Source organism: Cupressus sempervirens, chromosome 9 (genome assembly GCF_028749045.1).
Source record: "Cupressus sempervirens isolate cs-2001-9-10 chromosome 9, ASM2874904v1, whole genome shotgun sequence".
Taxonomy (NCBI): Eukaryota; Viridiplantae; Streptophyta; class Pinopsida; order Cupressales; family Cupressaceae; genus Cupressus; species Cupressus sempervirens.
Window position 1 is genome coordinate 724,299,825 of NC_143126.1, and position 27,134 is coordinate 724,326,958.

General features: G+C 35.5%; 1 protein-coding gene and 1 pseudogene across 1 annotated transcript in view; one reads left to right on the forward strand and one right to left on the reverse strand.

The window, feature by feature from the left end:
• Positions 1-211: 211 nt before the first annotated feature.
• Positions 212-27,134, reverse strand: part of LOC149540760 (coniferin beta-glucosidase-like) — a 39,774-nt gene continuing 12,851 nt past the window's right edge. Inside the window, exons 3-13 of the mRNA XM_089801852.1 lie at positions 22,738-22,796; positions 22,577-22,652; positions 4,499-4,570; positions 4,298-4,385; positions 3,702-3,954; positions 3,326-3,441; positions 1,356-1,576; positions 1,142-1,173; positions 956-1,058; positions 755-863; positions 212-643 (exon numbers count right to left, since the gene is read on the reverse strand). Of these exons, the coding sequence (XP_089657978.1) occupies positions 391-643; positions 755-863; positions 956-1,058; positions 1,142-1,173; positions 1,356-1,576; positions 3,326-3,441; positions 3,702-3,954; positions 4,298-4,385; positions 4,499-4,570; positions 22,577-22,652; positions 22,738-22,796 (1,382 nt within the window). The 3' untranslated portion in view covers positions 212-390. The remainder of the gene's footprint in view (positions 644-754; positions 864-955; positions 1,059-1,141; positions 1,174-1,355; positions 1,577-3,325; positions 3,442-3,701; positions 3,955-4,297; positions 4,386-4,498; positions 4,571-22,576; positions 22,653-22,737; positions 22,797-27,134) is intronic.
• On the forward strand, positions 14,723-15,734 carry LOC149540761 (large ribosomal subunit protein uL2x pseudogene; annotated as a pseudogene).

A 27,134-nucleotide genomic window follows, 5' to 3' on the forward strand; every position in this document is an offset into this window, starting at 1 on the left:
AGTAACACTGTAAAATAGATCTTTTTTTTTTTTTTTTAATTATTATTTTTTAACATGAAACATAAAAAAAATTAAAATGAGTTTAATACATTTATATTGTTATAATAAAGAATTATAAAACACCCTGAATATTTTTTGCCCATATAATTTTTAATGAAAAGCAAATTACAACTATAAATTAATTTTCTATTTAAAAGTTGAGACGAGTCGCTTATAACTATATAAATGTACATATAACTATTACTTTATTCATTTAAAACACTTATGTACATTTATATATATCTGATTTTTCTTGATCTTTAAATCATATATAAGTAATGTCAGATTAAGATTATAACCACACAAAAATAAAAGCAGAAAAGTATAAAAGCCAGAACTTGAGCAACGTTCTCAGGCTTCTGCTATGATAGGGTTGAGATTTCCTGCATATTTCTTTGTAAAATCTGTCAAGAATTCCTCTGTATGCCCCTCACTCTTTCCTTGCAAGAAATTACGATACCAGTAGGCTGATAACTTGGGATAGCGTTGTAGTCCATCATTAAAATCAATATGGTACATACCAAATTTGGAGGTGTATCCATATATCCATTCGAAGTTATCTAGCAAAGACCAAACAAAATATCCTCGCACATCTGCTCCCTGCCTGTTGCCACAAGTTTACTGTTACATTTCATGGCGCAAATTTGAAACGAGACAAATTTTGTTAATATGCTATTGTATTAACATTTTAATTTCAGTCTTCAAGATTTTAAACCTGACAGATTTTTCCAAATACTTGAGAGCATTTTGGATGCATTCCACTCTAAATGTATCGTTCAATATCTCCAAGAAAGGGAGGTTGTCATTCCCCTTGTTGCCGAAACCTGCAATGGATACAATTTAAGAGAAGGGTTAAATGTTTGTATCTTACTTTGAATTATTTAAAATAATGAACAAACTAAAAATTTCGATTTACCATTTTCTGATACAAATAGAAGTGGATTGGAATATCTGGTCTTCACATAATTTACTATCTTTTCAATTCCGTAGGGTACACAAACCATATTTGGTGGGTACATCTGTCACATGACAATTCAAATTTTGAATTTATTGAAGTTAAATGATAGATATACCAAAGGCCATTTGTGCTTGGTAAACTAACCTTTTTACCAATGGGAATGCCATCTCTTTCGTCTGTCAATAGAATTAAAAGGCAAATCAAATACCTCATATTTACCAGCAGATTTGCTTCAATTTTTTGAGGTTTTCTTATTGCAGTGTCTTAGCATGTACTTTTAGGAAATAAAATAGGATTCATTGAGATGGTAAATAAGATTTGGTAAACCGGAAGAAACTTTATGAAATGTTTCTCTCACCTGTAACTTTAGTTAAGGAATCGCCGTGGATTTCGCGCGGGGGAGAATTCTTCACAAATGAAGTACTTGTTGCATACAATGAACTGTAGTAATTTAAACCAATGAAATCAAATGAGCCTCTAAGTTTGTGGCGCAAATCCTCTGAGATAGTGGGCAGGTGTTTTCCCAGCAATTTCCGCATAATGGCTGGGTATTCTCCAAACACTATGGGATCCAAAAACCTGGAAAAAGATCTTCACATTCTCAGTTTTTAGAGACAAATCATCATGGCTAATCAAAAGAGGAATTGAATTTGATAGGATTATGTGGCGAATATATATAATGAACAAAGCTGAGAATAAACAAACAACAAAAAGAGAGTTTTGTTAAATAGCAGATGACTATACCAAACACAAGCAACAAGATAGAACAATAAAGCTGTAGCTAGTGCAGCCCAGGAAAGGCTTCATAGCAGAGAATCATGACCAGGCAGGCCTCAAAATATAAGAAAAGATTTCAGATTACATAGCATGCCCACTGTCTCATAATAAGCCATGATAAAACTTTTGTGAGAAGCACAGCCCATAGAGGAGTTCTTAAAAGTCATTCTTCAAGAATTGGAATAGGACATTCAACCCCTGATTATCTTTCAGCTGTGTCTGTTCTTGGACCTACTCCAACTGTTTAGCCAGCTTTATAAAGAGGCAAACTGAAAAAGAATTCTAAATGAAGCACTAAAATTGCAATCTCCAGATAAGATAATGATTCGTAAAGAATTGCACTACACTCTGATCTCCACAAATGATTAAGAACAGTTTGCCATATAGACTTTGAAATAACATTCTCCTGAATTCCTAGTCCCCAAAATGGCTTCTTCCCATCTTAGTGCGCAACTAAACAGGAGGGATACCTTTATTAAAACATTTAGAGGAAAGAGCAAGAAATTGCATAAAGATAGCTAGCACCCATCCTTGAGAAAATTGCTTTAGATGAGCAGAGAGAGCTTAATAGTCAACTGAGGAACTGAGAAGAATACCATTTCAACAAAATATTTGTCCTTGAGGGAAGGCTACAACAGTTTTTCATGTGTTCCAAGAGAGCAGAATACTCCTAGTATCCATATATCATCAAGGTGAAGGATGTCTCAGACTCTCAAGTGATGAGCCTGATTAGGAAAGCCAAGGTCAATGGTTTATCATCAACTTGAATGAACCTGTTTCACTTTATGGAAGAGGAGGAAAGCTTAATCTGTGCTGACAAGATGAGGCTTTCCAGTTGAAAAAACTGAGTTGCCAGTTGCCATTCTTTCCACCTCCTTTTCATTGGCGCAGCAATTCTGATTTGGAAGAATTCAAGAAAGCAGTAAGAAAAATCTTATCCTGCCAGTTGACATTCTACTATTCTCCTTTCCCAGAAGCTGTGGAAAGCTTATAATGGGTGATAATCTTCCATGGTACATCTTGGGAAACTCAGGTGATCCATTGGGCGATGAACAAATGCCCTGAATTTTGTGGTCAATAAAACTCAGACTTCCTCTAGTTTTAAACTTATAGGCTGAACACAATTCAAACAAGGATTATTTTCCATTAAGGTCTTCAGTTCCCTCTAACAGTAAGTTAGCTGGTTTGTAACATTTTATCTTCACAGCATGAGCCTGAATTTTGGCTTTTCCAAAACAGTCTTTGTCATCACACAGACTTCAATTTTACTATTCTACTACTTCACAAAAATTGAGTGGCTCATGATGATGGGTTTAAACTTTAAAATTTAGCAGATAAGCCCATAATCTCCCACATTACGTATGAAACTCAATTAGTTCCAGGAGCGCTTGGCAAAGTAATACTTTAAATAAACCACTCTTAGAGCAAAATAAAGAATGTTTACCAAATTCTTGTTCAGATAATCAGATTTTATCAATGACTAAGTTAAACTGAAATAAAATAATATAATATTCTATTACTTGAAAATGAAAATTTAAGCAGGAATAGTACCAAGAATTATGGAAAGCATGGATTCTGTCCTTGGCTTCAAGGTCTTCTGAGGAGTTTGTAAGCGGTTCGAACCATGCTGATGAAATGACTATTCCAATGAAACCTCCTTGATGAGCCTGCCTTTTCAATTCCAGATGTCAGCTGATGCTCATTAATCCTTGCAGTGTCAAATTACACTTGATAAATCTTTTCTGAAAAGCTTTTTTTTAAAATTGCATCATGATTGTTCTGTGTTAATTGTATCATATTAGAACCTTTTTTTGGAATCAAATGTGCAGTTTGATTGGGTTACATTGTTTCAGGCCTCATTAATAGCTATGAGGGAAAGGATTAAAGAGTATATTGCTAAAATATTAATTTTAAAATGACAAATGACCTGAAATTGTCTTCTGTAGACATCCACAGCTGAGGCATGAGCACGCAGTAGGTTATGGCCAGCAACGTAAGGCTCTATTGAAGAGTTGCCAGCACTGCAATTCCACAAGGAAGCAGAGCATCTTTGTGGAGGATATCCCCCTGTTTCATATCCCATTGGTATGAAGACATTGGGCTCATTGAACGTAGTCCAGTATTTCACTCTGTCTCCAAACATCTCAAAGCAAGCTGCTGCATACCGAGCAAAATCATCTCTGATAAACAAAACGAAAATACACATGCCTTTGAGTTTGTTGAATCTTCGCCAAGAGTTTCCTAGATTTATTATGAAAAAATTTGAATTCCATCATTTCTAGCCTCTTTGCTGAAGTATGAACCCATAGTAAGGGCAGTGTTCAATATTAGCTTGTAAGTTTGTAACCATTTAATCCTGTTTATTGTTCCAGCAGAGAAGCCAAAGAGGTGGTCTCAAATAGTATAAGCAGGCATATTGAAAAATCCTGGCAATGAAATTCTCTGCAAACAAACCACTCTCAAAGCAAGAGCTAAATCATCAACTTTTTATCAAAAAGGAGAGTAGAGAAAATAGGATTTTACACAATGCGTGGATTCAGCCATCCGCCATATTGGTCTTCCAAGGCCTGAGGAATATCATAGTGACACAATGTGATGAATGGCTGTATTCCTGTCACATAAAACATTCTGAGCCCTTAGAATGTCTTGTTGTATACCATAATATGATACAAAGCAATACAAAACAGGGGTTTTGTAGGAAGAAAAGAATGGAAAGAGGATTGCCTTTACTGAGAAGCTCATTTATGAGATCATTATAATATCCAACTCCCCTTTCATTTATTTTTCTGCTACCCTCTGTAGACAAAAAACATTTATCAAATGTTAAATTAACTAGACATTTCTATCAGACTCAATCTCCTATTGTTTCTACATACTGCAGGTAAATGCTCAAAACTTCTTGTGGAATTGCAAATTTAGTTAAAGGAATGCAAATTATTGATAACATATAAAATGGAATGGAAGGTGAACTTGTGAACAAAATTTAGGGAAAATCATGGAATTTATTAGATATGCTCCTTAAATGCTGAGTCTAAGGAGCATCTTGCATTCGAAATGTCTTCCCAATATGAGATCAGTGGACACTTTTTGGTCTCTTCAAAGACTTGGTTGGTTCTATACAAGCTTTCAAGAGCCTTATGTGGACTCAATATCTTTCCTTCAAGATGTATGACATATTTGACATTTGTCAATGACTTTCTAGAAGAATCTGTACAAGAGAACCTCATTGTAGATTGATTTTTTCCTACTTCCAGCTCTCTTACTTCGATAGGAAGAGGTCTCCTACCAACTTCCAAGTTCACATAGTAGATCTACTAGGCATGGCAAACCTATTGACCCCCATGACCTCATTCCATAAACACAATTCCTATTGGCCTTGAATGTGAGGATTGCAAATGGCTTTAAAGATTATCTTTCGAACACACTTACTTTCCTTTGTTTCACCATTCACTTTTTGTTTTTTATTTTTCATAGGATGTGCCCCGACACTCCTTTTTGTGATCTATACGTTGTATTCTTTTACTTCCATGGACCAAATTCGATATTTCATGGACACTAATATATTAAATGAATTGCCCTTGTCAATGAAGAAAAGTGTTTTTGATAGAAAGTATATTGTTTAGCAAACACCCCCAATTGACTCATTAAATTTTATCAACAAAAGTTAACAAACATTCTTACATGACCCCAGTTGTAGCCTTCCATGGCTAGATAATGTGCTCTAGGTTTTAGTTTTAAGTTGATTGCATGGTTAAATTGTTCAGAGATATCCTGCACATCGCAAAAATTAAAAATCTGTGAAATGGTGCATCTAAAGGGAATCTAGATTGAGATGGAGGAGACATAATTGGTAGAGATTCCAATGGTGGCTTGATTCATGTGGGCTCTCTTCACATAAATGATAACACAAATAATGAAACGAAATAGCTAGCTTTAGTAGTAGGTTTGAATTTGGCTTTATAAAAAGGGTGTAAGCATGGTCAAAAATGATTTGAATTTTTTTATTACAAGGATTAAGAATCAAAATCGTCCAAATTTTGAATATCTCTAGGTTGCCTGATTAAGGCTTAGTGTTTGCAAGAACTTCTCTAATGCATCCTTAATGCATTGCTATAGAGAAGGCAATCGGGCATGTAATACTGTTGCAAATGTGAGTATCTCTTGGAATCCATTATCTACCCTCTTAATGATTCAATGACTCACCACCTTCATTGGGAATGCTTTGATAGGATTCCTTGGTGGGATGTTGCCTCTCCAAACCCTTGTTAGATTGTTTTTTTTCTGTCGCATCTTGTTCTAATGCTACACATTGACCATTCACATAGTGGTATAGTACTAGATAATTTTTAATCTGTGATGGGTAATTATCCCCACCCTAGTATGTGTGCTCACATATTTCTTGCTCCTTTTTGGTATCATGATGGCTTTGGTGCCTTGTGTTTAAGCTATGTGGCTGCTTCTGAACTAGTGTTTTCTTTCTAGCTAAGGTTAGGTGGCATTTATTTGTACATAAGCATCTAGATGGCACCTAAGAACTTTTTCCTTTTTTGTGAGGGACCCCAGATGTCAGATTACCATGAGTGCAAAAAAAATTAAGATCCCCTACCAATCATTGCATACGGTGAAGAAGGTTTTGATTTAGGCGAATTTTAAGGACAGTGGAAAGCTTTAGTCAAGAGGTCCGATTCTAAATAACTTCAAAGCTAGATTAAATGTAGTAGTGATCTTGGAGAACGTGCAATAATGACTTGCTAGTTTGGTACAGTGGAAAGCTTTAGTCAAGAGGTCCAATTCTAGATAACTTCAAAGCTAGATTAAATGTAGTAGTGATCTTGGAGAACGTGCAATGACAACTTGCTAGTTTGGTTCTTCACTACAATAACATGAATCTCCCAGGGGTGGTAGGAATTCATTTTATTCAAGTTGAACCATATTTGTGGGAGGCTACAGAGCAAGAGAAGTTTGAAGAAATTGTTGGTCTTGATGCTTACAAGGAACTTTTGGCCCCCTCATCAGAACCTTATGAAGGGAGAAGTTAAGGCAATGAAGGATGATTTCAAAAACTTGTCTTTAGTGAAATGAAAGCTTTAGTCAAGAGGTCCAATTCTAGATAACTTCAAAGCTAGATTAAATGTAGTAGTGATCTTGGAGAACGTGCAATGACAACTTGCTAGTTTGGTTCTTCACTACAATAACATGAATCTCCCAGGGGTGGTAGGAATTCATTTTATTCAAGTTGAACCATATTTGTGGGAGGCTACAGAGCAAGAGAAGTTTGAAGAAATTGTTGGTCTTGATGCTTACAAGGAACTTTTGGCCCCCTCATCAGAACCTTATGAAGGGAGAAGTTAAGGCAATGAAGGATGATTTCAAAAACTTGTCTTTTTATTTTGAAATGATCTCTACGTGGAGATTCAGAATATACTTGTTTCTCATAGGATTAGGACTTTGGAGGTGGTAAGTGCTTTTACACTTCCTGCTAAGATGAACATTCTGGCAAATTAAATAGGAGTTAAAAGCAATTTTTGAATTCTTACTTTGCTACACAAATAAATTCTTCCACTAAATAATTTACTGTGATCAAAATCACAGAACACATTTGCCCAAAAAATAATTGTTTAGTTACAAAAACAATATAAAATAGCCATATTGGACATTGTTACCATAAAATTACTTTATTATGGGGGATAGCACGAACGTATAATAGAATACTAATTGTGCTTGCATCAAATAGCTCAAATCTTCTATGCTCAATATTGTATACAAGTATGAATATCCCCTTAGGGCAGCCTGAGAATGGTCAAATGTGAAATCCTTGTTCCTAGCCTACTTGTTGGATATGGTGTGCATTTGGATGTTTGAGTTTCATTTAGCTGGAGGTTAGACACTTCAAAATTATGTGGTGGGCAGACTGAGGTTACCTCTATTCTGTCAATTCCTTGTTGATATTTTGACTCTGCTTAGCCTTGGACAAATTTGGGTGTAACTGACTTGGGAAGTACTGCTTCAAGGAATCAGATTGTAACTTTGTGATGGCAATAAATGGGCAAACAGTTCTATAACCGTCTCCATCCTTCCTCTAATTTGTAAGATTCTGACATGGAATGAGAATTTTTAGTGTTGGTACAATAAATGTATGAATTTGCATTAAGAAAAATCATAACAAGGATTTGCATCCTCACCGAAGGTTTTCTTGTTGAGGATTTTTGTCTTCATTGGTGGTGATTACCATACTACTTTTGCTGGTTTTAGGAAGTTATAGGTTTTCTTTGAATTCTTTCACAATATTTAAACTTTGTTACATCAAATCTTTAGCTCTTGATACTCTACTTGTTAGAGTTTAGACAAACTAAAGCAATAAAAATATCTAATATAATGCAAAATGAAAGGAAAAAATAACAATTTACAATAATATAGTTTAACCAGTTTTACAGAGAGACATGTCTTCCCTCCTTCGAGACGTGTCTCCAAGACTTTTTGAGTCTCCAGAGTCTTCAAAAATGGCTGGAGACTTCATGGAAAAGTTTCCCAAAGAATCCCAATCTCCGTTCCCAAAAAACAGTCTCTTGTGCATCTCTAGATAAAAAGGCAATTTTAAAACATAACATTTTATTTTGACCCTCATTTTGAGACATTTTGAGATAGATTTCTGACTTTTGTTTTCAGTTCTAGATAGATTTTGACCCTCATTTATAGTCCTTTATAGAAAGATTTCTGATTTTTTTTACAGTCAAGAGTTTTGTGTTTGCATATCAGCAATTTAGCATCAAACTATATATTTTTTAATTTCAAATCTCAATATCTAATGATAATCTCAATGATTATTAAATCTGATATGATCATATGCGATACTCAGAAATCAGATATGCAATGCAAGTTATGAACTATTTGACTCTATATGACACAATAGTAAATGACTGAATGAGTAAATAACATTACTACTTAGTATTAGTCTTTGACTCTTCAGTATTTGCCTTGGTTTTAATGTTCAATGTTCATAGTTAAAACTTTCCATTGTTCTTGTTTTCAAAGCACTATATTATGCATTTATGATATTTCTTAGAAATTATTATTAAAAAATTCCGTCTTCAAGTACCCGTCTCCTGTTTTTGAAAAATAGTCAAACCAGTACTGGAGAACCCCAAAACTCCCCATCTCCTATTTTTGAAAAATAGTCAAGCCAGTACAAGAGGCCTCCCCGTCTCCAAGGGACCTTGGATTTTTTACACAATGCACTCGATGCAGGCTACATCCATAGAGAAACATCTACCTTTTATTTTTATAATCCAGCAAAGAAACAAATTTAAATCTCATGGATTTTCACATTCTACAACCACTTATTTATCAGCCATTTTGGAGGGTTACAGAGATTTGTATACATACCAAAATAATTTTCTACTCCTTTATTGAATACAGGGCAATTTTTTCTTCAAGGGTGCTGCCCCTAGATCTCTATCGTGGGCTCAACATTTGGGCCCCCACGTCAAGGATCACCACTTGAGCCACACAAGAGGGGCTCTTCTCCACTTGCACCCCTCTATAATTGACTTGGAGGGGAACAAGACTAAAATAGTCACCAAATTTAATCTCAACAACATGATCAATTACCACTTACCAATACTACCATCCACAAGGATCATGTATATGAATAAAATACAATCATAACAATAAAATTCCTTAAAGGAAATCATGCATATTGATATGTCATCAGTATAATTGTAGTAATCTTCCCTAGGGTGCAGTCATTTGACCCACACGGTTTGTTGCATTGTACTTTGACGAAATGACATGGAAATAAGTATATGTAGTGATCATGTCAATAATCTCATAGATACAATCTTTACCTTGCACCTTTGGAAGGCCCATAGTGGATTTCATTGAGACACTCCCATTTCTAATTTGGAATGATAGGGGCTACAACAAACTGACTAGAAATACATCCTCCATTTTGTTTTGTTTCCACAGCATACACTACATAGCATGCTTCAACACGTCATTATTGAGCCCTTTCAATGAAAAATGTTCCCTTACTTTCTTGTATGTTTTGTAGTAACCTAGATGACTAGCAAGTGGTGTGCCATGACATGCTCTCAAAATTCTTTCCATCGCCTTAGATTCCGGTACAAGATACACCCAATTTTTGTAAAGGTTGAGCTCATCAACCACCCTAACCTATTACCTTGTAATTTTCCATTCAAAATATTAGAAGCAACTATGATCTTAGCATATTTGGCCATTATGAAAGCCTTTCAATCAGTTAATCAGCCATAGAGCAGAAATAAGGTTTCCTAGATAGTAGATCAACCACTACATTATTCTTCCTCCTAACATACTCAATGTAAAAATCATAGGCTTGGAATTATTTTATGCATTTTTGTTGCCTATCATTCAAATCTTTCTAATAGAGGAAGATTTTCAAGTTGTTATGATCTACCTTAATCACAAACCAAGCATTGTTTGAGTTTGGATTCTGCATGCATGATGGAAAACATCTCCTTGTCATAAATAGAGAAGCTCCTATCCATCTTGAGCTTCCTAATCTCAAATGCTATGGGATGCTTATTCTACATCAAGATTGCTCCAATCCCCTCTCTTGCAGCATTACATTCTATAACAAAAGAAATTGAGATATCAGGAATACCCTAAATAGGAAATTAACTCATTGCCTCCTTGAGTTTTCCAAAAGCTTTCTATGTTGAAGCGGCCTAAGAGAAAAGCTCCTTTCTTAATCAAATCTACCAATGGGGCTGCAAGCTATTAGAAAACCTTAATAAACAGCATGTAGCAGCTACAAATTTCCACAAATCCAGTCAAATTTGTCGAAATCCTTGCTCGAGGCCAATCTTGTATTGCTTTGACCTTTTTTCCGTCCATGCTAACTCTTTGAGCACTAATCTTAAATCCAAAATATAATATTTCAGTAAAACAATCAAACACAAGGATGCATTTCCCCCTCAACCTATGAGCTTTTGCTACTTGAACATCCCAGAGATTTGGGAATGGGTACTTGGCATCCCCTCACCACTACTCAGTCACTGCCAAAGTACGGGGATGACTAGATATATAGATATATTTTTGGCTGATTGAATGATGTTTTCAGATCATTTGCAACAGAGTTCCCAAACTGAGACTCAAGAAGGCTGACTTAGCTACAACTTGGCAATGGCTCGACAATGACTAGGCAAAATGAAAAAATAAAAACCTTGAAATTATATACCTTTATAATTATATATATATATATATATATATATAATGTGAAATTCTATATCATATTCCATAACTTGGGCCAAGTCATAAAAATTCGGCAAGGTTTTCTCAGCTTGGTGACCCAGACTACTTGCACGGCTTGCGAAGAGTCATGGAACTCTGATTTGCAAACATAATATGAGCAGTTTATGAGCCTAGTTTGGTTTTTGGGTAAGTGCCTCATATTACCTCATAGTTTGGAATCCTTCGTTGTGGAGGTACCACCAACTATGAGCATCCTTCCTAAACTGATGACAAATAACATCATTCCTTAGACCTCTTGTATTGACAAACTCTATGAACTCCCGTAATCAAATCCCGTATATAAACATTAGGAAAGAGTCTTTTAAATGCTACCTTGTACACATCAGACACTTCTAAATCTCCATATGGGTGGAAACCTTTCTAAGATCAGTATATTGGGTGTTATAATATTTGGGTATCAATCATAGGCAATAATATGTAGAGTGGTCATTTCGTTCCATTGTTCTATGACTACTTGCAATTGTTTTAAACAAAGTCTCCTCAGGATCTTGCTCTTTTTTCATTTGCAATTTACTTGATGTTCTCAAGCATTGAGTCTATGTCATCATGGATCTCTCCAAGGCAAGGCCTATACATGTCAATATACTAAAGCATGCTCATAATGGGCTCAGTGAATTCAATAAGATAATCCACACATTCCCATCATGAGTCATCTAGTATCCTTTGCTTTATTTTGGTAATCTTCTTAGTGTTGCTTTGCTTCCATATAGACCTATTATTACTAATTACAATATTGCAAAGTGTCGCTTTCACTTGCACAAGTCATCTCAAGACGATTAAATTTGATGCAAATCTGGTTCAGCAACCTGTAACATAAATTAGAGCCAAAAAAAATACAACTACTAGAGATATATTTTTAAAAAGAATACACATTACACAATCAAATGATGAAAGTGAGAAATTGTCAAGTACTAATTTTATTTTTTTTAATTTACTTGAGTTCAAGTTCACTTACCTCCAATTGCTCCAACAAACTAGAAACTCTACAATTCTGTGTTTTCCATTATGACTTGGACAATATTTCTAGCTCCCACTTGTTCAATGGCAGAGGAGAGAATATCAACAATATATGAGTCATCCTTTACTTCCCCTCACAATCCACAAAATTCAAAAACATTGCCCCTTTAGGGGACACCGCCATGACATTGATCAAGGGACGATTTCTTGCATCTTTCCACCCATATGAACTAAATGATACCCCTATCTCAACACATGAATCCCTTATGGGCTTCAATGCATCATCAATCCCCTTGACCTCACTATCCAACAAGGTGGTTCGTACTCTCATAACCAAGGCCCTTATACCCTCGTGGGGCGTCATTGACACTTTTCAACATCTTTTAGTATGGAGAGTGAACAACACCAAAAGGTAGCCCATTTGCACATAAGAAACTTGCCACATCAATATCGACAATTTCCTGACTCTCATTTTGAAATGTTATTTCCAATTGTCCCTTTCTTTTGTATATAAGGGGTGCTTCAATTTTAGTATCAAGGCCAGAGGAGGTAGCATAAAAGGGGTGATCTTCTATCACAACATATGTAGAGGGGGTTGCATTCCCTTTGCATTTTTTTTACTTTTACTACCAATGGTTCTATTTTGTCTGTGTGTTTCTCTCTCTTCTACTGCCTCATGCTCTGCAATACATCTTAATATTGTTTCATTTGGTATTGTTGAGACTGTTGACTTGGTGGTCAGCACTTCCTTGGAGATTCATGTTGTGGATTGAGTTAAATCTGACATTTGTATCGGGCACTAACAATTTGAGCTTCTGGTGCAATGGAAAATGCTTCCAACAAGTGGTATCAGAGTCTCGGGTCACAGGTTCGAGTCTCCCTTCAGTGGGTGTTGAAGGCTCAGTCAGTCCTGAGGGGGGATTGTTGAGATTGTTGACTTGTTGTTCAGCACCTCCTTGGAGATTCAAGTCATGGATTGAGTTAAATCTAGCATTTGTATCAGGCACTAACAGTTCAAGCTTTTGGTGCAATGACAAATTCCTCTAGCGAGTATAGGTACAATTTTTTTGCTTGATCATTTTGTGACTCCTTCTAAGGATTTCACCCAAATGGCTTAGCACACGAAAATAAAGGAGAATCAAAATGGGGTTTTATTTTTTGTTCAGTATTGCCTAAGGAGGAAGAGGTAGATGTTATTGTAGTTCCTTTTCCTATGGCAAGGAATTGTATACATATTCAATATAAAAGAAAGAGAATGACAAATTCTTAAAAAGTACGTAGATCTTATGGACAATGAAAGAGAAATGAAAAAAAAAACTTTAAAGAAAAAATAAGGCAAAAACAAAAGAAAATGAAAAAAGGACTTACCTTTTCCACTCATTGTAAGCTTGCAAAGGTGTATGAATGAGAAACAAACACTTGAAGAAGATCCGCAAATCAAACTAAACTCTTGCTCAGCCACCTATTTGCACCAACTCAAGAGAAAATACCTTATTTGCACACCAAAAATTGTTGAAGATGGTAGCTGCGATAGAGATCTTTATCGCTAGAAATATGAACGTTATTACCGTTATTGTTACGTTCAGCTGAAAAAGACACTTAAGTTTTAATTTGTAATATTAAATGAAATGACATGTGTCATTCTCATGCATTGAGGCATGAATATTCGAAGAGTCATAGGAGTTATGAGAATCTCAAGGGACATTCGGTTATAATGTGAAGAGTCTCTCCTATTGTTATATATATCGCATTCAGTGATAGGCATTGTACACTTAAATTTCATTATCAATAAAGATATGTTTTGTTGTGTGGCTGGGTTTTTCCCTTCATTCGAGAAGGGTTTTCCCAGGATATTTCTGGTGTTCTCTATTTCAATTTTTGTCTCTTTCTTATGTCTGGTTATTTTCATGGATTTTTGATCTCTAGTTTCAACATGGTATCAGAGCCTAGTTTTGATAACAATGCAATGGAAGAAAATTATATATTGGTTATTCTCTCTAGTTCTGTCTCATCCTATTGCATGCATGTAATATTGCATGTATGTAATGTATTATGATAAGGGTTTAATCCTTTTTGAGCATTTTGATTATCGGTTTGTGATTGTTATTTTAGTATGCATTTTGATCTGTATGACAGATAATTTTAATCTGATTCTGGATGTCTTTAGGTGGGTTTGTTATTCATATGGTAATGTCTTCATTTTGAATGTTTTGAGCGGGATTTAGTGCATGAGTTTCATCTTGTAACTACAGGCACATGTGTTGATTGAGTGCGATTTTTTTGGCTTTGGGTGTGGGATTTATGATGGCTAAAATGGTGTTGCAAGAGCTTATGGATCCTTCCATATTCATGAAGTTCAAATCCTTCTTAATAGTCAAAAATAATTCTTCAAGCTTGCATGAATTTTTGTTGTCTATTATATTCAAAAGACACCTGCAGGTAGTATTGGTCTACAATGCATGCTCGAGATGCATGTACACAACAATGCATGATCAATTCATAAACTCACAGTCGGTATATGATCAGAGCACTGTGGTTCTTCGTTGAGGTGGCTCGCATGTTTTTTTTCTGAAAGTCTTTTTGTTGACATTTTCACTCTGTCTTTCTTGGTTTTAATATCTCTTTTGATTGCATGGGTCTCAGTTTTAGATTATCTAAGAGTTTTCATTTCGAGGCATGCATATCTTGATAACTGCAGAGATTCATTTTTTTCTTTCATTATAGTTTTTGTGTTTTTCCTCCCATAAGTTTGAGGCATTATGCAAAGTATTTTCTTTGCGTAATTGAAGTGCAAGGTGGGAGAGGAAGAGGCTGGGTAAAGGAAGAGGAAAATGGGTCGCGTGATCAGAGCTCAGAGGAAGGGAATTGGATCTGTGTTCAAGTCTCACACGCATCATCAAAAGGGCCCTGTATGCTTTCGTAGTTTGGATTATGGAAAGCGAAATGATTACCTAAAGGGCATCGTTACAGAAGTTGTTCACGATTCGGGACTCAGCGCCCCCCTCTACCGTATTAACTTTAGGCATCCCTTCCGATCGTCAGCAAAAAGAGTTGTTCATCGCTACCAAAGGAATGTACACTAGACAGTTCATATATTGTGGTAAGAAGGCTAATATGACTGTGGGGAATGTCTTGCCGCTGAGATCTATTCCGAAGGAAGCTGTGGTCTGCAATGTGGAGCAACATGTGGAGGACCATGGCTCTTTTGCCAGGGCATCTGGTTACTATGCTATTGTTATCAGTCATAACCCGAATAATGGCACTTCAAGGGTTAAACTTCCTTCTGGAGCTAAGAAAATTGTGCCTAGTAGTTGTTGGGCAATGATTGGGCAGGTCGCTAGAGGGGGTCATACAGAGAAACCTATGCTGAAAACAAGTAATGCATATCATAAGTATAGGATTAAGAGAAACTGCTGGCCTAAGGTATGTGGTGTGGCCATGAACCCTGTCGAACATCCTCATGGTGGAGGAAACCACCAACATATAGCGCACACAAGTACTGTACGTCTTGATGCTCCACCTGGACAAAAGGTTGGACTTATTGCTGCTAGAAGAACTGGGCATTTGTGTGGACAGACTGCAACAACAAACAGATAAGGATGCAACAAGAATCATGAAATGGAGATATTGTTAAAGATATATTATTGCATTCAGATACAAAGCTCAAAAGGAGCTTGTGCTTCAGAGGGAGGCTTCATAGTTAAAAGGAAGTGTTTATGGAATCCCTTTCACTCTCATTTATGCTTGTGATGCTTATGGTATTTGTAAAATTTGAGATTTAAATGGAACTAAGTCTTATTTTTATGCTTACTTTTATTCTTGTGTGAATAAATGAGATTGTAAGAGCAGCTATGATAACTCTTTCACTATGCGATAGTGAACATCATGTTGAGAGAGTCCATGATGTCATCACGTTGAGAAAATCTGTGATGGGAGTTGGATGTCATGTTGAGAGATTCCATGACAGTTTACATTGAGTGAGTCCGTGAACAAAGGCTTAGCTATGAGTCTTGCAAATCTTTTCATGTTGAGAGATTCCATGAATGTGATTAATTATTACAAGTTTTCATGTTGAGAAATTCCATGAATGTGATTAATTGTTACAAGTTTTCATGTTGAGCAATTCCATGAATATGACTGATTGTTATAGTTTTTCATGAATCTAATAGGATATATGGGATTAAATTTCATCATTAACATTTTGGTTGCAGTCTTGTGTGATTGTTCAGCTAAAGATCTCTCTCTGGCTAAGAGGAAGTGTTGAAGATGGTAGCTGCGATAGAGATCTTTATCGCTAGAAATATGAACGTTATTACCGTTATTGTTACGTTTAGCTGAAAAAGACACTTAAGTTTTAATTTGTAATATTAAAAGAAATGACATGTGTCATTCTCATGCATTGAGGCATGAATATTTGAAGAGTCGTAGGAGTTATGAGAATCTCAAGAGACCTTCGGTTATAATGTAAAGAGTCTCTCCTATTGTTATATATATTGCATTCAGCGATAGGCATTGTACACTTGAATTTCATTATCAATAAAGATATGTTTTGTTGTGTGGCTGGGTTTTTCCCTTCATTCGAGAATGGTTTTCCCAAGATATTTCTGGTGTTCTCTATTTCAGTTTTTGTCTCTTTCTTATGTCTGGTTATTTTCATGGATTTCTAGGCTCTAGTTTCAACAAAAATAAGAGTTAGAAGTCAGCATAAGCCTTTCAAATTCACAGTTTAAAGTGTGGACGTTACAAAAAAGATTACATTTGCCAAAAAAACAACTTGGTCACTGTCTTCAATTGTTTATAGAGCCAATTTCTCTCATGGTTCAATAGGGGTCCTTTTTTGCATGTAGTCTGCCCAAGTCCAAACAACTAGTGGTATGGTTCAAACTAGGCCCCTACGGGCTGAAACCTTTCTAGACCCACAAACAGACCAAACCAAAACCACAAACCAATTCAAACCATGGCTCGTTTAGTGACCCATTCTAGCAAATTGGATATCCTAATATAAAATATGTGCAACACCCCCACAACCCCCCCCCCCCCCCCCCCCCCCCCCCCCCCACCAACTTATTTTTATTCAGGCCTTACAAAGAAGGGTTTAGGCTATTTTGGTAAATAAATTCAACCAACCCCAATACTTTTATTGATTAACGTATTAGAAGACTTTACGAAACCTCTATCTCTTAGTTTTCGACTTTTTGGAAATATATTAGTTGACAAATTGGTAGTTGTCGTTCTTGTTTCGTTAGTAGTGGTATCCTCATAGTCTCATCCTTTTTCTTCACTAATACCACAAAAGAAGCAAATAGCCTAAAACTAGGACTATGTGCCCCATGTCTTGTAGCTCCATAATTACCTTCCAATCTCTTACTTGTATCTCCTTGTGTGGTAAAGGCATAGTGATGATGAATTTTTCTCCTTCCTCAAGCTCAAGAACATCCTCTAAGCCCCTATCTAGTGGTAGTCTAGGAGAAAATTTATTATCTTTTATGTTTATCCAAGACATATTCAATATCAAAATAATAAGATCTCATGTAAGTGTCCCATGTCTTGTGGCTCCTTACCTTATCAATGTCTTCCTTGTATCTCCTTGGGTGCTAATAAGACAATGATGGTTTTTTCTCCTTTCCCAAGCTCAATCACATCCTATAAGCCCTTATCCAATGGTAATCTAGGAGGAATTTCACTATGTTACTTCTATGTTTGTCCCAAATGGGTTGAATATCAAAATAGTAATACTTCCCATCCTTGGATAGACATGTATTTGCAATCAACCACTCTATTATCTAAGAAACTTGGTCAATCCCAAAAAATCTCTATCTTTTATATTGAAAGCACTATAAGGCTCCCATTAGAAAGGTTGTGTTAAGTTACCTCCTTCCCATTAGATTTGAACTTCAGCTCCATACTCTAACAACTTTGTGTGTAGTCACCATGTGAGTGCAATCATTTCACTCCCAACAACAACTTTATCTCACCAATGCCAATCACAGAACACATATTTGACACTATAAAATTGAACTCTTCAAAGTCTTTTGTCCTTAATCTCATTTCATCCACTAATCCCTCACAAATGAAGTTGTGTGCGGTCTCTCTATCAATCACTTATTGTCCTTACAAAACTCGTCTATCATGCAAAGCATGATATCTAGGTGCCCCCAATAGTGTTGCCTAGATTCTTTCTCGTAAGGTCTTCATACTCCACTTCATACCTATAATTTATTTGACCCTTCCCCAAAAATTTCTAACTTGACTAGCATGGATCTCTACAAGTGTCTCATCACTTTTTCTTGGAAGCTCATTCTTGGGTTTCTCAACCTTTGTTTGGTTTTAGGGTAAGTGCCTTTAGTTGAGGAAAAATCATTCGAGTAGGCTCCCTATGTTTGATGGTGCCTTCGTGGAGTAAAGTTTGTTTTTGGCCATTGCGTCCTCTAAGATTAGGGCTCTACCAATAGCCTCCAACAAGGAACTCATATCAAATGCCTTATCAAACCCTTGAGTTCTTCCAAAAAAAATACCTACAAAAAGAAATGAGTCTTATTTGCATCACATCTAGAATCATTGCTAATAGGCTCAAAATTTTTCCACATAGGGCTTCACTATGTCCTACCTTATTTCTACTAGCTTGACTTCTCTTCTTACATCTCCTCCTATGCCCATTATACTCCATGAAAGTCATGTTGCAATGGATGCCTAGACTTCAAGCAAAATAATTGACATAATATCTTGTCATATATTCATTTGAATTGGGCGGTACTAGTGACTCTTCATCAAGTGAATCTTCTCCTTTTTGAAAGAATTTGGCTTTGAATGTCTTTGGTCGGAGGATTATTCGAAACTTTTTTATTGGAAAAGTGACTTCCTTCAGCACTATTGGAATTAGATCTCCCTACATTCCATTGTTGATTCATTTCCCTCAAATTCCTAACTCAACCCTATGCTCTCTAAAGGAGATTTGCAATTCTCTAGCCATCTATTGTCATTTCTAATGACTTCTTGGAGGTTGATGTCATTATTACTTTCATCCATGGCCTCTTCTTTCTTTTTCTTCTCTAGTACCTTATTTCAAAAGAACACTTATACATACACTCATAGGAAGGCAAGAAACAACAGCTCTAATACCTTTTAGATGAACCTTCTAGGAAACCAAATAGAAAATAAATGCAATTTCAGAATTCCTATTGGGCTACACAAAGAAACGCTTTAACTACATAATAATTTATTTTGGCAATAGTCAGATTACACCTTAGAAATTAGAATTGTTCAAAAAGTAATTCTCCTACTTAGTTACAAAAGCACGAACAATATAAATAACCAGATCTGATAATTGTTGTCATAAAATTGCTTCATTATGAAGGATAGTGTGATCATAAAAAAGAAATTATTGTGTATTCTTTCACATAATATCTTAGATCTTCTATACTCAAATTTGTACAAGGATGTCACAATTACCCCAGAGAAAGTGGTCGAATGTGAAACCCTTGTTGCTAGGCTAGTTGGACCTAATCCACACTTAGATGTTCATTTTTTTCCTAGCCAGCAAGTGAGTCACCTCAAATGGGAGTTTCACCATAGGAAGACTGGGGTCACCTCCACTCTTCTTGTTTCCTTGATATTTTGAGTTTGTTGCACCTAGGATAGATTTGGGCATGATTGTAATGGGTGGTGTTGCTCCAAGGACTCATTATATAACTAGCTGATAGAAACAAACAGGCAAGCAACTCTATAACATGAACTACCCGTACTCTAATGTGTAAGATCATCATGTGGAATGACTGAATTTTCAGTACTGGTATTAAAAAAGATTAAAAATTACCCAAGAAAAACTAGTGATGAGGGTTTGCATCCTCACCAAGGGTTATGTTGTCGAGTTTTTTCGTCCTCATAGGCAATAATTGACCATAAAAATGTATGCCCAAAATTGGTTCATCCTCCCAAAAGATCAAATGCTTACCTTTATACTTGATTGTCTTTGGTAGAAGATGTATAATACAGATTAAGTTACCATAGGGTGTTTCTTGACTCCCTAGCTAGCTTTGGTGGTGTAAGGCGACCAAGCTCTTATGCAAGTGGTTATTATGGCTTAAGGATGATATGTAACATCTAAAGTGTTGGAAGCTTCTTTAGATGGTTGTAAAGGGTTTAATTCTCAGGGAGTATACCATCTCTAAACACTACTTGTTTCCTGTTAGCTTTTGGACTTGAAGGTTCAACTTGTTTGGTCTTTGGTTTCTAGGCCTCAATTATTTCCAAGGATTTTGTCTCTTTTTGTCTCAAGATAATTGGTGGTTCTTCATCCCCACCATTCCAATACTTTGTCTAATGCATATAGTTGTGGAAGGCACCACAACCCTATTAGACATTCCAATTGCCAGAAGAAGATTCATGATGTCTATGGGAATCAACTTGGATAAAGTGCACTAGTGAGGTTGACCTTCAACACCCAAATGAGGTATGGACTTATCAACTAATAAAGAGACTTTGGGGAAGGTAAGGTTTTCAAATCCCAACTATATAGGGGTACTAGACATGATGTCTAATAGCAAGTAGAGAACATTTATTTGGCCCTCAAAGGTGTCCCAAATTAATGAATATTTTATGAATTTGCAAAATTCTATTTGGGAAAGCTAGGGTTGAACAGTAAAGTTCTACCAAAGGGATAAGTAAAGTATACATCTCTTGTATGTCCATTGCCCTTAAGCTATGCTAAAATATGGAATATGAGTTATGTGGTCAAAATTACCACCTCCGAAATTAAAGCTTTGACTTTTGTCAAGGTTATCCCCATCATGCTATCATGTTCCTATTCCTTAATCTTGCTTTCAGACAATACCTTTAACAGATTTCCAGGCTAGGTTGTGTCACTTGAGGCAAAACAATGTCAATAAGTTCATCACTCTGCAGGTTCATCAATAAGTTCATCACTCTACATGTTCATTGATAAGTTCATCACTCTACATGTTCATTGATGAGCATGAATCTATTAGCATACAATGACAAAACTCCAACAGAAAATGCATAAGTTGGGGAACAATTTTTAAACAATAACCAAGAAATTAAAACAGATCAATGGTTTGTGGGGTAGCTTTCAAATTTGAGTCCAATGCTCAAAGAACAAGGAAATTTTAATCAACATATTCTCTTATTTATTAAGAGCATGCATGGTGCTATTCGGAGGGCGTTGTTAAAAATGGGGTCACCTATGGTACTTCCAAAGTTGACGAGGAATTTGTGTGAGCTGTGCAGTGTTTGCTACATGTCGGTATTTAGTATTTGTAGTTGTTTCAGTGGGGCAGAGCCCTTGCTCTTAGATTGGCTAAGTAAATTTATACTCAGTTATGAAGTTGTTTTTGTTCCAGAGATCACAGTTACACTGAAAATCTTTTGGGGGTGTATGGTTTTGTCTTCTACTTGGATCAACATAAAAACTATATATATCAAAGCACACCCCAATGATAAGTTTTACCAGAACATTTCACTTAGAAGTACAGTTTAGTGTAACCACTAAAGATCCAAGACCAGCCCATGGTAAGTGTCTCCTCAAGAGGCCCCATATCACCTGGGTTTCTTGAGTTCACTAAAAAAATGACTTGATCAAACTATATAAGAACTCTTACTTATATTTCAAACATTAGTAGTGGTAGTTCTTCAATGCAAGCTCCCAAGTTACTGTATTGGAAAATAAGAGATCGTGATGCACCATACAGGAGCATTTTCCCTGCAAAGTGTTTTTATTTTTCCTAATCCTTAATTGCTTCCCTCAATAGAGGCTTCTGGATTTTTAGCGGGTGAATTCTCACACGGGTCCAACATTGCTCATATTCTTCTGGCCTAGGGGGTTCATATCATTCCAAAAAACAAAGCAATGATAGCATCTTCCCATTAAAATCATAAGATTCTTGCTTGAACTGTGAGAATGCACTAATTTTGGTGTAACTATCTCATGTTTGTTGCACAATTTTACTTTCAGGCTGCCAAATCTTTTCAGCAGTGAAGGATCCCAAATTTTCTTCAGCACTCAGCAGAGTAACAACCCCCATAGAACCGCCAGTTAAAGTCTTGTAGCTTTTGTAAATCCACATTAAACTGCTCAAATGATTTTAATCTTCATGTGGTCTAATACAATTGATCTCCTTAAGAAACGACTTTGCATATTTCAAAAGTATAGGGTCTGATCTTGTAGTTTCATAAAGCTGGGCAGAATCTTTGAACTATGTAGTAAGCTCTAAATGTCTCTAGTAGTCATCACTGATCACAGCCTATCTCACAGCTGGTGCTATCAAGCATTATTGCAAGAAACACTGCAGCAAAAACAGAAAAGCAATGTAAAATTAAACAGAATCTTCACATAAAAAACAGTGTGGCTACCGTACAGGACAAATTTCGAACAGGGGCTTAGAGATTTAGTGCCACCTGAAGATGCTTTAGCACAATTTATTTACCAGCTTCTAATATGTGTAGAACTACTTGGATAAATATAGTGGAAAGTTTAGTCACAAATCTACAGAATTTATACACCGAAAATCTCAGAAAAATTATGTGAAATTTATTACTTACCAGGAAAAATACGTGACCAAGCAATAGAGAACCTGTATACATCTACTCCCATCTCGGACATTATTTCCACATGTTCCTGCAAAATTTTACATAAAATTCATTATATACTCAAACATAAAGTAGATTTTTTCCTCTATATTTTAAATTTTTTGATGTCGTACTTTGTAGCGATGATATTCATCGATTGCCACATCCCCTGTTTTTCCATCCGCAATATTTCCTGCAGTTGCAAATCTCAATGATAAGTAATATTATGTACATACTGCAAATACTGGAGAGTACTTTCTCAGTCACAGCCCCAGTTAGTTTCAATGAGTGCCCGCCTCCTTGATGAGGCACCTAAAAGCCTAAAATAAATTAAGAATGGAAACATAATCTAAAAGACTATAAAATACCATGCAAGATAAATCTTATAGACTAGTTTTAAGAGAATTTTAAATATTGTGGTGGATATTTTTGGCTTCGAGACGTTAAATATTTCTTGAGAGGGTCAATTTTAGCCAACACTTGGGCATTTAGTCTATTAAAATTCGTTTTTCTTTGGCTAAGAGTTAAGAACTAAGATGTGGGATTTTCATTTTGACACAGACACTTCTTTTTCTCTGATATGCAACCTATTAACTCATTACAGATTAAAAATCAGACTCTGCGCACTGGAAGAAATAAGGCAGAAAGAACATATAGAACAGAATAAATATCCTTGAAAATAATGGAAACACAGAGAAGATCTAAATTATAATATAACAGTTACTTTTCATATGTTCTAACTCTTTCAATCTGACCAAACAAATTATTATACACACCCAAAAAGAACATGCAAGTGACGACTCATAATTTAACTCTCTAAGACCCACAAATAGCTGGTAGATGACACCTGTTTTGTTTAACCTAAAAAAACTGAGAAGTTCCAAACAACTGCTTCAGGAAGAGATTTTCAGCTGGCCACTGAGTCTGTGGCACATAATCCACTCCTTTTCTAAATTCTGAACTTCAAGAGTAAGAACTAGTTTTGCCCAAGCTCTGAAATAGAATATGCTAACGAAGCTCAAGAGGTCAGCTGCTATTAATTTTTTTTTTTCCTTGGTATGTAAGATTGGTTACCGGTACAAGTTCAGGTTCAAGTTCAGATTCGAAGAACCAGTTCGCTGGTACGGCAAAATCTTGTGGGTTTGTTTGGGTTTGTTAGTACAAAAACATGTAAAATTTATATTTATATATATATATATATATATATAGACACACATGTTTGCAGCCTAGAAAAATGAATTAAGATTAGAATGCTACATGGTATCATTAAAACAACAAAAACACTATAAACTTGTAATCTTAGCATCATATCTATTATCAACACCAAAATGTTAAAATAATATCGAGTTCAAGCATCATTGTTTAGATTTTCAACGATTAGAACTTTATGCTATGTTTCAATCATCTAATGGATTATCTAAATATTCATCATCTTCTTCTTCATCAAAAGCATTAAACATTGTCAATGTTATTGGGATCAAATGCACTAATAACTTTCCGGTTTTCCAATGTCCAACACTTATTACTTTTTCATTGTACAAAGAGCTTGTTTGTTTGTAATTAACATCCTACTTGAAAAATATTATATAAGCAGCTTGCAATGCTCTTTACCTACTGAAGATGTTATTTAATGTTTCAAATTTGATTTATCACTATAATTATACAGAGCTTCAAATTATTCAGACAGGGGTCATTATCAGCATTGGATATAAAAATGTCACTGAAAGAAATCTTGAGGGCTAGTTTAATTTTGTGTAATAAATATTTCTTCAGAAAATTTTGTTTTGTAATGTTAATAATCTTTATTAAAATTCTGTTATAATTGTTTTCTGCACTAAATTATAGAATGTTCCCAATGGAACTGCACTCGGTCTACCTGGGTCTGCCCTAGTTCGATCATGGTTTGACCTAGGTTCAACTTGGAGGAACCCACCTGCTTGGGTATGAACCCAAGTGGAACCCAAAACGAACTAGGACAAGGACCAAGAACTGGTTTGAAATTTGCCTGGTTCGAAGGGCCAAGAGGAGAACTGGGTAACTAAGCTTTTATGCTAAGATGTTACTGCATCAAATGTAAATTCTTTTAAACATACTGCTCACAATTTGGACTAGATGGTAGAACCATTCTTTTGAGCTAGAGAATAGAGGTATGGCATTCCATGTCACCATGTTAGGTACTGTCATTTTTCACAACATTTCTTCTTCGTCCACCTAGTTTTGATTACCTTTCTCTTTCTTTCTCCAATCAACAAGGCATAGATTCTTCTCCTAATTGTTCTCTTTCTATTTTGTTTTTCTCTTCTCCGGACTAAGACCCACACCTATATTTCCTCCACCACAGAAAGATATCTTGGCTTTTTATATTACTTGTTTTACTTTTTAGAAGGAAATATTTTGGTGCTCCAATGCCATTGCTGTCATTTTCTTCAAGCATTATCCTCTTTTATGAAGATGTTTTCCTTTCCTATCTTGGCCTGATGTCTCTAGAACTTTAGTTGCTCATAGGGAAACTCTTCCTTTGCACCATCGTCCTTTGATGTGCACTCCTTTACGCTTGCAACAATACTAGAAAATAAACTTTGGTAAACAAAACTTCCCGTAATCATTCTAATTTCTTTTCTAAGTAAGAGATCTCTCTTTTCACCAGTAATGGGATTTTCAAAACACCTCTCTAACTGCTCCTTTTTTGGTCTTCTCTAATGTTTTTATTATTTCATCAATATGGGGTTCCTAAAGATCTCCATCTCTATTGCTGCTTCATCTCGAATATTACATCCCAAAATTTGACCTAATTTTAAATTTGCTGATATCCATTAGATTCAATGGATTTTTCTTTCATAATCATGTGAAGTAGGTAGTTATTTATATCCATTGTATTAACTGTTAATGAAGATGGTCATTATCCATTATCTGTCATGTGATGTTTAGCAGTTGCTTGATTTTGAAATTATGGTTAATAATTAAATTCTTTTAAATATTTATATGAAAATTATTATGGAACTTGTTATTATTGTGGAAGTATTTCACAGGTGATTGCAGGAGAAGATGAAGGGGGGAAGCATTGCTAAACGGGATCAACGGAATGGGATGCTAGCTCAGTCCAGTCATCAAGATTGACAGGTATGATCTTAAATTACCTTGGTAAGGACCTAGCGACTTGAACTTCAGGATACAACTGAAGGACCTGCATGAGCTATTAAATAAATAATTTAAAACATAAAATAATTTAATTAAAATAAAATACGTACCTCAAAGGATTTTGAATGATCTTTCACCATACTATTTTAATATATACCTATATACGTACACATAGATATAAATATAAAGTGACACCATAATATTATTTTCTTTATAATAAAATGATGCCACCTCATTAATATATCTACGTGTACATAGATAAATATAAACCATAATATTTTTCGATTTATAACCTTCAAATCTTCTTCCATCCTTTTATTCTTTTTCTTATTTGAAACTGATTGAACACTTGACACATTTATTTGGCATCCAAGAGCCAAGACATTTCTCTTATGTTACGGCTTCTTGGAAGCCAAAAAGACATAATATCTCTTTATATTTTGAAGTCGAGGGAGATGGAAGGCATCATTATTCTTTTTTTTACATCACCCGACTTCCTTGTTTATATATTTGACTTTTGTGTTCATCACCGCCTTCTTCCATATTACCGACTACATTTTTCTTAGCTCCGATATCACTGTTGTTATCAATTTGTAACTATTGCATTTTTTTCCTTTCCACAATTTCTTAAATATACAGTTATTTCGCCGGAAATTGTGAGCAATCTCATACTAGGATTTGTGTTCAAGATCCTTGCAAGCAAAAGTGAGGAAGGTTATTGAGCATCCAACAAGACTCCATTTTTAGATTATTCTAGGTTATGTGGATATCCGAATACAACATTGCAATATGATTTTTCTTGATCAATTGTTACAGCAAAATCGAATTACATGGCAGTAAGCTGCAGCTTATATCATGATGAAAAATATCTTGTTTAATATCATAGGATAGATCTTCTCTAAATTAGATTTGTTTATGACAATTAAAAACCAAGTAACCATGTTATGAAATCATGATTTATTATGCCATTGGAGATTAGAGTTTAAACAATATTTTTTGCAAATCTTTAAGAACATCTTCTTCAAATCACAGATTGTGATAAACTGGAATATATATATTAATCATGAATTAGTTGAGAATCAACGGACAGAGCCGATTGCTCTGAGATTCGGGCACCTAGGACTCACCGGCTGTATAGCCATGGAAAAGGTGAAGAGGTGAGATGGAATCTGCAATGATATAGAAATAAAAGTCAGATATGATGAATTAAAAACGAAAATCATTTTATTAATAGCTCATGCTCGTCCTTATTATTGTTTCTTGTTGTCAAGTTGAGCGGTGGTGATCGGGTCATTGAACCCATCAAAGAAACTTGGCTAAGGTCGTTTAAAGACATGTTTGCCATCTATGATCACTTGATGTCAGTGGTGCCAGTTATGCAGACATGTTCATC